Source organism: Sardina pilchardus, chromosome 7 (assembly GCF_963854185.1).
Source record: "Sardina pilchardus chromosome 7, fSarPil1.1, whole genome shotgun sequence".
In the NCBI taxonomy this organism is placed as follows: Eukaryota; Metazoa; Chordata; class Actinopteri; order Clupeiformes; family Clupeidae; genus Sardina; species Sardina pilchardus.
Window position 1 is genome coordinate 24,685,546 of NC_085000.1, and position 12,500 is coordinate 24,698,045.

Here is a 12,500-nt window from a genome sequence, read left to right on the forward strand (position 1 = left end):
AGGTATGATTGAGAGGGAGAGAATGAGAGAGAGAGAGAGCGAGAGATGAGAGGGAATGACAGAGAGAGCTAATAAGAGAGTGAGGGAGAGAGGCGGGGTGGGGGGGGGGGGGGGGTGGGGGGGGAAGGATGGGAGGTCAGGGTTTGGCCTCCCATCCCATGGCTATTTTTATTATGAGGAAGCCGTGGTTCATGTACGGCTTGTTATGAAAACAGGGGATCAATAGCGACTGCTTCAGGCTGTGATGGATCTCTCGCATTACCTGCAAGCGTAAAGGTCCATAACTTAATTCTGCGCTCATGCTTTTCCTATCGATCGGCAGCCCCTTAATTTTCGCCAGGAAACATATCTGTTTGGGATTTGCGGGGCGAATGATAATGCTGTGTTTTGTGTGGCTGCTGCTTGTCTTGCAGATCCACATCGACATCCCAAGGACGAACCCCTTAATCCCTCTCTTCCAGCAGCCACTGGTGCAAGAGGTGAGTTTCAGTCGGCCCTCCTCTCCTCCTCCTCCTCCTCCTCCGCCTCCTCTTCTGCTCGTCTTTCACCTTTCTTCTCCTTTCTTCATGTGCCCTTCATCTTGGCCTCTCTCCTCCTCCTCTCCTCTCCTCCTCCTCTTTTGTTCGTCTTTCACCTTTCTTCTCCTTTCTTCATGTGCCCTTCATCTTGGCCTCTCTCCTCCTCCTCTCCTCTCCTCCTCTTTTGTTCGTCTTCCACCTTTCTTCTCCTTTCTTCATGTGCCCTTCATCTTGGCCTCTCTCCTCCTCCTCTTTTGCTCGTCTTCCACCTTTCTTCTCCTTTCTTCACGTGCCCTTCATCTTGGCCTCTCTCCTCCTCTCCTCTCCTCCTCCTCTTCTTCTCATCTTCCACCTTTCTTCTCCTTTCTTCACGTGCCCTTCATGTCCTCCTTGGCTAATCTGTCCTGTCCTCTATCCAGCGCGTCTCCTGCTCTTCCTCTTTTCCTCTCCTCCTCCTCCTCCTCCTCCTCCAGATTGCCCCTAGTCGTCCTCTCCTCCCCTCCGCTACGGTCTCTCCTCCTCTCCGCCTTGAGGTGCATCTGCCGCCGTAACTTCTAGTTGTCCTCTCCTCCCTCCTCCATCTGCCTTTTCTTCCTTTTCACACACCTCTGCCCATCTCTCTTGTATTCTCTCCACCTGCTCCCTTTCTTCCTACTCCGCCTCTTCACACACACACACCCCAGTCACCTGTCCTCCCCTCCCCCCCTTCCGTTCTTCACCCTCTCCGTTCCTCCTCCTCTTCCTCATCTGCTCTTCCTCCCCTCCCTCACACCTCCTCTGCATACTAATCCTCATCCGAGCGCTCGCACGCTCTCTCTCTCTTTCTCTCTCTCTCTCTCTCTCTCTCTCTCTCTCTCTCTCTCTCTCTCTCTCTCCTCGTTCTCTCCAGGGGTAGCCTTTACCGCTTGGCCTCGCCCGTGGCATGCCTTCGGCTGGGCTCCGCTCCGCTCCACACTCCCCGCCTGTTCGTTGAGCGCCCCCCCCCCCCCCCCCCCCCCCCAAAAAAAAAGGTCTCTCAGGGTCACGGCAGCAGCAGCGCTTTGCTCCCGCACACCTCTCGCCGGGCCGGAGAGAGCGCCAAGGTCGCCGGGGTCAAACACCAGACAGCCCCCGGGCCTGATAAACATTTCAGCTCAAGCCGTGTGCCGTGTGATCTATGGAGAGGAAAAAATGCCCGTCAAAAACTAGTGAATGTGGACGTAAAGCTCCACACAGCGGACACAGAGATATTTAGGGCCGGCGATTGCAGGAGGTGTCGACGCTGGCGCAGTCAGAGTGATTCTCCTGCCTCTGTTTTCAAAAGGCGCCAGCAGAACTGTGTCTTTCATTTGTCTCATGTGCCCATTTTGTCCTTGGGCGCCGTGTAGGCCCTAAAGAATGACTGTGGCAGCGGTTCACCAACCTGCTGAACCAGAGTGTGGCGTTTTTTATCCACAGCCCAGAGCGATGATGTGCATTTGCCAGCGCTGCATAGCAATTTGAATCATTTTTCATCATGGTAGACCAAAATTAGAGGTTGGACAGACCGTCGGTGAACCCGTGACCTGTATGAGCCAACACTGGCGGTTCAACACACTGGGGGGACTGTGGGTTGGTTGCAGAGTTTAACTAGGAGAGATAAAAGATGGCATTGAAAAGAAAGGAACATTTGTCTCTCTTTCTCTTTTTTTCTCTTTTCTTTGCTGATCCAAAAAAAAACAATTTGATCCGTGACTCAAAACCTTAATAGGATGTGAACCGTGAGTTGGGTGGTCCATTGTACCCTAAACAAAAATGAATCATTCCTACCACCTTGAGTTAAGAAAGAGAAGCTCTCTTGCCATCCAGCAGTGTGCTGACATTTATGATGAGTCACTTAACATGACTCATCACATTTAGTTCAGTGCATATATGCGGTCAGTGTACTGTATATTGGACTAGGGAATCAAACACACGGCCTTGCTAGTGCTGTTGCCTCGCAGCTTGGGCTGCAGGAGCACGGCGTTCCAGCCAGGATCCCGGCGTGTACGTCACCAGCTATCCTGGAGATGCTGTCCGCTGTCTCTGTCTCTGTCTCACGTTGGCTAATAGCTGTGGAGGTAGCGATAGTCAGCTGTTGGACACTCTTCTGCTGAAGTTTCACACAGTGGGGAGCCTCTGTCTCGATTTCTTTCTTTCTTTCTTTCTTTCTTTCTTTCTCTCTCTCTCTCTCTCTTTCTCTCCATCCCTCCACTCCCCCGTGTTCCTCGTCCTCAGATCCATACCGTGCCTCTCCCACTGGGCTGTCTGAACCCCTCATTCAGTTAGGGGGTTTGGGTCTGTCTGTAAACCACTCATTCTGTATCTTCGACTCTTGGAAAGGGAAGCGTTTTTTCTGTTATTGATTTGTTTTGTTTTTTTTCAACCAGCCAAGAGGTATTGTTTTATTGGCCCTGTAAAGATGTGCATAGGCACGCATGAACAAATAAACAAACATGCACATATCATAATATGTGTGAGACACACACACACACACACACACACACACACGCGCACACACACACACACACACACACAGTGAAGACGGAGCTGTCATGAGTCCCGCAGGAGTCCCATCCTTGTCGCGCTTGTTTCCGACTCTTTTGTCACAGCTCTCCAGCATGGATGGGTTTAGCAGATAGAGCGCCGCACTGCTCTGCATTATGAATCGGGGCGCTCTGCATATTACATGAGTGCAAAGTGTCATCATAAGAGATGAAAGGTGCGCCGCGTCTGTCTGTCTGTCGTCGCCGCTGCTGCAGCTGTTGCCAACGACGCCCCCACTACACTGCCGCCGCAAAAAAAAAAACCTCACTCCGTCCGCTCCCGCTGCTTTTTACTGCTTGTTTTCCTGGTGCATGCTGGTGCTCCTCACGCCAGCAGAGAGGGCTGTGGCTGCTCGGTGAGCCGGTGCCTATCCCCACCACCACCACCACCACCACCACCACCTCTGCCATCCACCGGGTTAAAGCAAAAAACATATAAATCTCAAATAACTCCCCCCATAGCGCCAACGCTGCCTGTGTGCCTTGAGAGACACACAGAGAAGCAGCATGACTGGGCCTTTTCGGCGCTAAAGCTCAGTGGTTTAACATCAGCTCGTGTAGCTGCTGCTGCTGCTGCTGCTGTGGTTGTTGTTGGGTCAGTTTGGATGGCCGTACGCATGTATGTATGTACGCATGCTGAGCTGCTGTCTTGTGGCGGAGGTGTGTTGTGAACGTCCACAGACGAGGCCAGTGCCTTAAATGGTGTGGAGTGTGTGCTGTAGACAAAAAGCATCTGCCTAAGTAAACAGGGTCTTTTATTTATTTATTTAGTTATTTATTTATTTTTTGTTTCAGCATATTCATGTTTTTCAACATCAAAGCAGTCCCAAATGGAATGCAGGGAGAAGGCAGCGAGTTATTATTCCCTTCTTTATTTTTTCAGATGCCTGACGTTCGTGCTACATTTTGCGGGCAGCATCGTATATGCCCTTCACAGTGGAGTTGGTGGCGGTGGGTGGGTGGGTGGGATGGGTGGGGTGGGGGCTGATGAAACAAACACAGCATGAAAAGATCTTCAGAGGAGGACAGTGTTTGCTTTAACATGCTGATGCGTGTGTGTGTGTGTGTGTGTGTGTGTGTGTGTGCGTGTGTGTGCTTGTGTGTCCGTGCGTGCGTGCATGTTCTGTTATGCAGGTGTTTGAGAGGATCTTGTTCATCTGGGCCATACGTCATCCGGCGAGTGGCTATGTGCAGGGCATCAACGACCTCGTCACCCCCTTCTTCGTGGTCTTCCTGTCGGAGTTTGTGGGTGAGTGTGCATTCCATCCTCCTCCCACCCCACCCCACCCCACCCCTGATCATGTCCATCATATAACAACCTTATGAGCCTACCCTGTCCCCTGAGGAGACCCCCCCAGATGTAATCATTCACCAGCAGCACCCCCACCCTCATGTCCTCCCCCCCCCCCACCATCGTCTCTCAGGTCCATCAGTTTCATCATCCTGTACTCTGGTAGCGCCGGCTGGCGCCAGCCATATTAAACGCTTGTCCGCGCGCGCAAACATCAGTTTGCATGACATGACAACGGGTGCTGGGCCGAGCCGGCGAGCAGGCGATTGAGTGATTGATTGATGCTCTGCTGTGGAGGGATGAGTATTTCTCAGCCGGAGATTTTCTTGAAAAGCAACGCAAAGCCTTGCAGCGCAAGGGGGGAGAGTGTGTGAGCTGAGTGTGTGAGCTGTGTGTGCTGTCGTCAGCCTGATATGAGCTCAGGGGCCCTGGGGCTGGCACACACATACACACACACACACACACACACACAGATGCATAGACACATACAGATGCATGACCTATTCACTCATTTATGCAGTATGCACACACATACACACTCACCAGGAGTGATTTCTATGCCTTGACCTTTGGAGCTTCTGGAGTGGTCTTGTGGAGCTGGCATAGTGCAACGGCATTTGTGTGTATGTGTGTGGGTGCGCTCCTGCCTGTGTCAGAGAGAAAGGAAGAGTGTGTGTGTGTGTGTGTGTGTGTGTGTGTGTCCACGTATGTGACCAACAATAGAGCCGTGCTAATGGACAGCAGTGGTCTCTAAGGTTAGTAGCAAGAGGGAGGGAGGAAGCTGAGATGGTGTGTGTGTGTGTGTGTGTGCGTGTGTGTGAGAGAGAGAGAGAGAGGGAAGGCCTATGATGGGCCTCAGCTCCTCATTGCTATTCCTTCTCACTCTGTGCTTATTTAGTCTGAAGGTTAATTACTTAGAGATAGTTAAGGATTACAGGCGAACAAAGGCAGACAATTGATCCCTTCCCCCGGGTGCCACTCCTGCAATGTCACCAGTTTACACGCGGGGACACAACCCTCAGATTACCTGCGAGCTACGATCGATCCAGACTCCATTCTCTCTTCTTTTCTTTCCTTTTTCCCTCTCTCCCTCTGTTCTTTCACTTTCAGCTCTCTCCATCTGTTTCTTTTTCTGTGTGCATTTAATTCCCTTTTAGCCTCTCCACTGCTCTCTCTCTCTCTCTCTCTCCCACTCTCTCTCTGTCTCTCTCTCGTCCCCTTGATATCTGTGCACTTACTTGCTCTCACACATACACCATTTCTCTCTCTCTCCCTCTCTCCCTCTCTCTTTCTCTCTCTCCCTCTCTCTCTCTCTCTCTCTCTCTCTCTCCCTCCCCCCCTTCTCTTACTTTCTCTCTGCCTCATCACTCCTCTCTTCCTCTTCTCTCCCCTCTGAAGCTCATTATTGAAAAGCAGATTTTTCATACTGATGCCCAGCTCCCTGCTCTGCTGTGCGCTGTGTTTTCGCACTTTAATTTGTTTGTGTGTGGGTGTGTTTGTTTGTGTGCGCTTGTTTTTTAGGGTGTCTGTGAGGTGAGAGAAAAAGAATCAATGGCACGTAACAGTATCGCGATATCTTTCTGCACAATGGCATAATGATTCAGTGGCGCCAAGCGTCTATCTGTTTACTATTATGATTTTAATATTGTTTTGTTACGTCTAATGATACATTGCTTCTGAAGTCCACAAGATGGCAAAAGACCTTGCTCTTCTTGCACATGACCACAGAAATTGGAAAAGAAGGAAAGGAGAGCAAATATACTGTGCCAAGATGGCTGCGGAGATCCAGTAGACATACTGGAACAACAATCACAATGAATCACAATGCTTGTAAAATGTAAAGAACCGCAATTATTTCGTACCATGGCCCAAATATTGTAATCGGGATTGCACCATATCGCCACCTCTATAACGACCGATTCCCACCTCTTCCATGAGAGAGAGAGAGAGAGAGAGAGAGAGAGAGAGAGAGAGAGAGAGAGAGAGAGAGAGAGAACGAATGTATGTGTGAATATTCTTGTCACGCACATGTATGTGTGTGTTGTCTCCCTGGACAAGGAGTGAGGGAGAATGTGTGCACACATACTTATGATTGCGTGTATGAATGTATGCATATGTGTGCGAAAGTGTAACAGCCATTCAATCTGGTTGAATGGGCTGGTATTGATCCCTGGGATTGAGCTGTTTATGGAAGGTTGTGATGGCGCAGCAGAGAGGAGCTCGCCCGCTGATCGATGGGCACCGGCGTCCGATCCACAGGTCACAGCGCAGCTCCGCAGAGACGCTGCCACTGAAGGGGCTCTGCCCTCTGTCTTCAGCACCGCCACTCCCGGCTGATATTCCGAGAGGCTTCCTGACTGGGGAAGAGGGACACCTCTACTTAACAGCCTTCCGCGCCGCGCCATGCCTCCACCTCACCCAACCAATCACATCCACTCCGTACCTCTCTACCCCTTACCACCAAGCACCACAGCCAACCAATCACATTAGTCTACAGTATAGAATCTGCTCTTGCACTGATAATATCTCTGCACTAACAATGGCACACACTCTCACTATAGCATCTCACTGCATCATATCCACTTATGCATACTGCATTACAACATCAGCTCCCTGCCTGCTGTTTGAAACTGATGGATAGAGCACCATTTTATTGGATTTTAGTGTTGTGAGTGTTTTTTTGTTTGTTCTGTATGTTTGTCATAAGCTACTGAAGGCCTACATTTCTCTTGTGATAAATGTAGTACCATCCATCCATCCATCCATCCATCCATCCAATTTCGGCTACCCTCTATCTACCCCAAACCCCCCCTATAGCATCCCCACCACGTACAGTCCTCTGTCCTCTGTTTCCCCAACTGATCGTTCACAGTTCAGTTTTAATGAAACAGCCCCTGCATACATGACCATCAACATATGTGACTCAGAGGGTGTTTAATTCACCAGATCAATTATTAGGTGCCAAGAAAGCCAAGGTTGAAGCTAATATGATTCAGTACTTTAGGGGATGTGTGTATCATCATGGATATTTCTACAGTATATTATATATTTGGTCTAAAGAAGAATCCTCTTGATAGCAGACGCTCATAGATTAGATTGAATTGGGCAATGTAGAGGGGCTTCTGATCTCAGCTCTGTAGCTAATCCAGATGCCCTTTCATCTCAGATACTTATGGTATCGCTCTCCCCTGAACAAGTAGATCAAGTATGCACTGTGCAGTCTGTTCAGCAGGAGGGCTCAACAGGTGATTTGAACAAAATAGAGTTTAATGATATCTCTTGCGTAAAGAGACATTATATAAAGAGATTGCAGACAGACTAGAAGGGCTGTGCATCAGAGCTCTTCAACTGTCGGTATAGTATTTTGTCTGATCTTCATGCATGATGCATTTTTGAGGAGTTAACCTCAGAGGAAGTGGTGTTGTTCAGTCAGGAACATTACTGGCTTAGGTAGAGGATATGTGCGGATGTGTGTAGATCATGTCTTCAAATGATTATTGTCACCATGTATCTACAGTATGTACAACCCCAGTTTGTAGACAATGTTTGTAGACCTGTGCCTGTTTAAAGGTCACCTCTGTCATCTATGTAAAAAGGTCATGTCTCTAGATGAGTCTAGATCATAGCTGTGAATGTGTGTAGGTCGGGCCTGTGGATGTTTATACTCTCTGGTCTGTGGAGGTTGATGGTGGTTGTCTGTGGTTGTTTTTGGGTCACGTGTGTGTGTGTGTTGTGTGTGGTGTGTGGTGTGTGTTTATAGATTGTGACTGTTTGTTCTACTCAAACATTAGCTGAAGAAGGCATTAGCTCCTACAGTCAGTATGCCACAAACTGGAATGCCCTATAAGTCTGAATAGAGCCCATTGTGGGATGTTTGTTTGCTATGTGCTCCATATGCTATCCACTTGATAGATCTAGTAAATAGAAATGATTGTGCACAGCCAGCACCACAGGTGCTTGTTGGTAGTGGGGACATTTGAATGAAAATCAGAAGCTGAACAGTCACTGAATGCAATGTGTAGCGGTTCGCTTTTATTTCCATTTATGTGGACGTATATCCAGCAGGAATGTCTACAGATATTATCTGCAGATTTACACATGTGGACTGCACATGATGGTGGTGATGTTCACGCATTATGATAATAATCTGGCTGTTAATAAAGTAACTATGTAAATGTTAAAAGATTTGATTAGTTTAGAAGTTCACGCTGTGAAGTCACCTGAGGCATTTGCTTAAGGCGATAGCTTCCTCCGCTAACAGGATGCTAATAGGATGCAAACAGAAGCTTTGTGCATCAGCTCCAGCTGAGCTGAGCTGAGCTGTGTGTGTGTGTGTGTGTGCATGCATTTCTCTCTTTGCTTTTATTTGTTGTTCTAATAATTGGCAAAGACCTTGCTGTTGCATTTATTTATAAATGGCTTTGTGCCAGAACCCCTCCCCAGACCTCATTACCTGAGTGTGATGGAGGGTTGATTTGTAGAGGGAATGTCCAATTCTGTCTTACCCCTCGCTGTGATGGGCTGGACTCATTTCCCACTCTGTTTTTAGTCCTACACCTCTCAGTTCTTCTGAGTTGTAGGACTCTCTCTCTCTCTCTCTTCCTCTCTCTTTCTCTTCCTCTTTACCCCAATTCCCTCTCCGACTCCTGCCCCTCTCTCTTTCTGATTTTTTTCTTCATCTTCCATCCCTTCACCCCTCCTCCTCCTCTCTTTCCCTCTGTTTCTCCCTCAATCTGTCTCTGCACGCCTGAGTGGCTATCATGGCCTCCAAATCTTTGTTCTTTTTCTCCTTAGAGAGATCAGCAGAGAGAGGGAGAGAGAGAGAGAGAATGTAAGAGAGAGAGAGAGAGAGAGAATGTAAGACAGGGAGTGAGTGAGAAAGAGAGGAAAAAAGGAAAAGTGAGAGAAAAGGCATTGAGAGGGAGTGAGAGTTGAAGAAAGGATAAGGGATGGAGAGAGGGAGGGAGGGAGAGAGAAATGCTAGACACAAAAGAGGAGGAGGAGGAGGAGGAGGAAGAGTGAGTGTGGCAGAGGGAGAAGGAGGGGAGGGAAGAGGGGAGGAGATATTGGCGGGCTCGTGCCGGTTCGATATCAAAGCAGCGCCTCGGGCGCCTCAGTCACCGTGGCCTTTGGTGTGAAGCACAGCTATTGATGAGTGGAGGATTTGTGAAGTGCAGTGGCCAGGAGTTCTCTCCCAAAGGCCACATCAACTCACTTACCCCTTCTAGGACCTCATGAGTGTGTGTGTGTGTGTGTGTGTTTGTGTTAAGACGCCACACAATGCCAAGCCTGTGCATCTTCTCCTCCACCACTACCTCTAATGGACGCGAGGACATCCGTAAATACCCTTGAAATGCACTCTCTACAACATTTGTGGGGGAGTTTTTATTCATGCATTAGCAGACTAGAGCTGTGGTAAACATGACTGTCCCTCTCCCCCCGACCCCTCCAACCCCCCCACCCCCCCAGCTTAATTTGTGCCCGAGTAGTTTAGCTCAGGGTCTGTTTACAGAGCGCCCAAAAGAAGGGTGAACCTGCCGGCCTTGTATGTATGTGTGTGTGTGTGTGTGTGTGTATGTGACGGCAGAGCGTAACCAGCGAGCATTTGGCCCTGACAATGCGGAGGCCCGCGCTGGCTTGAGGCCCTGCAGGAGTGTGGAGAGGGGCCGCTTTATGCCTGCAAACAGGATTTTCTCTTCCCCGGCCCCGGCAAGAGGAAAGTTTTTTTTTTCCTGTAGCAGCTTTTCCACCGAACGGCATTAAAACTGTGTCCCCGCCACTGCTACTGCTACTGGGCTCGGCCTCGAGAAGCCGCTGGAAAATTCTCTAGACTAAATGCTAAATGAAAGTAAAACAGGGCTGTGTTTTTTTTTATCATTTGGAAAGAGGTGGGGGTGGACTTAGGGCAGGTGGAAAGTGAGCGGTGTTGGGTGCGGAGGTGGAGGTGGAGGTGGACGGCACTCGCACACGGAAAGTTTGAGTCCCAAAATGGATTCCACTCGTTTGCTTTATCTGGTGATGGAATCAAGAGGGTGTTTTTTTTTTTTCATCTTTTATGCGAGACGTCAGAACTTCACTCTCCCATCTGCCATCCATCTCAGAGCCCATCACCTATACAGCTGCACATCAAAGCAGAGAGAGAGAGAGAGAGAGAGAGAGGGAAAAAAGCTCACCATACTGCAATGCAGAGGCTGACCACTTCGATCCTCAGACCCACAGGCTAAAACGCAAGCAGCTATCTCTCTCTCTCTCTCTCTCTCTCCATCTATCTCTCTCTTGCTCTCTCCCTTCATCGTTTTTCACTGAGCTTACAGGCTGCCGTTTGACTCGTACTTTTACAGGTCTCGCTGTCTTCCACCCCTCCGCACCCCTCCCCCGTATGTCCTCTTTTCCCCTCCTGTCAGGACCCAGCCTTGCTGGCCGGCATCCAGCTCCAGAGAGGCGTCTCTCTTATTCACTTTACCTGTCCTCTCTCTCTCCTCTCGTTCTCCTTCTCTCCTTCTCTCCTCTCTCTCTGCCCCTCCTCCCCTCTCTGCCACCTCTCTCTCTCTCTCTCTCCCTCTCACCCCTTTCCTCTCCACCTGTTTATCTCTTCCTCTCCATACCTGTCTCTGTCTCTCTCTATCTCCCTCTTTCTCCTTTCCTCTCCGCCTGTTTATCTCTTTCTCTCCTTCCATAACCGTCTCTCTCTATCTCCCTCTCCCCTTCTCTCTCCTTTCATCCATCCCCTGTTTATCCCTCTCTCTTTCCTTCCATCGCTCAGTCACTGTCTCTTTCTATCTCCTTCTCTCCAATTCCTGCTCTCCCCTCCTCCCCATCCTGTTTATTCCTCTCTCTCTCTTTCCATCCCTCTCTCCTTCTCTCTCTGCTGTGTTGGATGTGTACCTCATGTGGTTATTGGCCTGCTTGACCAGCGGCTAATCTCTGACCTTTGCCCCCTGCCCCGACCCTTATTAAACTCTATCGGAAGATAGGCATTACTGCCTATCACCACAAGCCTCATAGTCACTGGATCAGACGTTTAAGTACTGAACTGGAGTGCCCTGTTGTGCTGTGTGTGTGTGTGTGTGTGTGTGTGTGTGTGTCTGTCTGTCTGTCTGTCTGTCTCTCTGTCTGTCTCTCTGTCTCTCTGTCTGTCTCTCTGTCTGTCTGTCTGTCTGTCTGTCTGTCTGTCTGTCTGTGTTTGTGTGTATGTGTGTGTGTGTGTGTGTGTGTGTGTGCGCGCATGCGTATGCATGGGCCCTAGTGAGACTGTTTGTCAGACGTACCCTCTGTGTCATGCATGTTGATTTGTGTATCAGTGTGAGTGTGCAATGCATTCCTATGAGGTGCGCATGTTACCATCTGTGGAGTGTGCAAATTAATGAGTGTGCAAGACTTTGATTGTGTTTGTGTGTGGTGTGTGTCTTTGTGTTTATCTCTTTGTATATTTATGTGTGGTTTGTGTGTTTGTGTTGTGTGTTTGTGTGTGTGAGCATATATACTCGGAACAGTTTTGCTGTTGTGTGTGCATACAGTGAGTGTGTGTGTGTGTGTGTGTGTGTGTGTGTGTGCAACTTGAGCAACATTGCTGTTTACAAAAATGTGTGCACACACCATCTGTGTGTGTGTGTGTGTGTGTGTGTGTGTGTGTGTGTGTGTGTGCGCGCGCCTGCACCCGCATCAACCCACAGAGCTCCCATAACTGCTCATCTCTGCAGCTTAATTTTTGTATGAGCGCAGTTTAACTCGGCTGTTTAGAGAGCGTCTAAAGGTCACGGCCACAAGGGAAAGCCCGGGAGAGCCAGCGAGAATAAAAAGGAGAGAGAGAGAGAGAGAGAGAGAGAGAGAGAGAGAGAGAGAGAGAGAGAGAGAGGGAGAGACAGAGAGAGAGAGAGAGACAGAGACAGAGAGAGAGAGACAGAGCAAAATGAGCAAGCGAGAGCAAGGGGGAAGAGCAAAGGGAGACATGATGAATCCTGCAAATAAAGACCCCGCCACGGTGTTAAATGATCTCATGGCCCTCTATTGTGTATGCACACGGGCAGAGCACAATACACCCGAGTGTCCTTTCAGTGTGTATGTGTGTGTGTGTGTGTGTGTGTGTGTGTGTGTGTGTGTGTGTGTACCTGCGCATGTGTGTCCTCTGTGTGTGTGTTATAGACTCAC

General features: G+C 49.3%; 1 protein-coding gene across 2 annotated transcripts in view; it reads left to right on the forward strand.

Moving 5' to 3' along the window:
* tbc1d22b (TBC1 domain family, member 22B) overlaps positions 1 to 12,500 on the forward strand; it is a 46,928-nt gene that overhangs the window by 14,904 nt on the left and 19,524 nt on the right. For both annotated transcript variants that reach the window (XM_062541431.1, XM_062541433.1), the window contains 2 exons: positions 414 to 479; positions 4,196 to 4,310. In XM_062541431.1, coding sequence (XP_062397415.1) covers positions 414 to 479; positions 4,196 to 4,310 — 181 coding nt within the window. The remainder of the gene's footprint in view (positions 1 to 413; positions 480 to 4,195; positions 4,311 to 12,500) is intronic.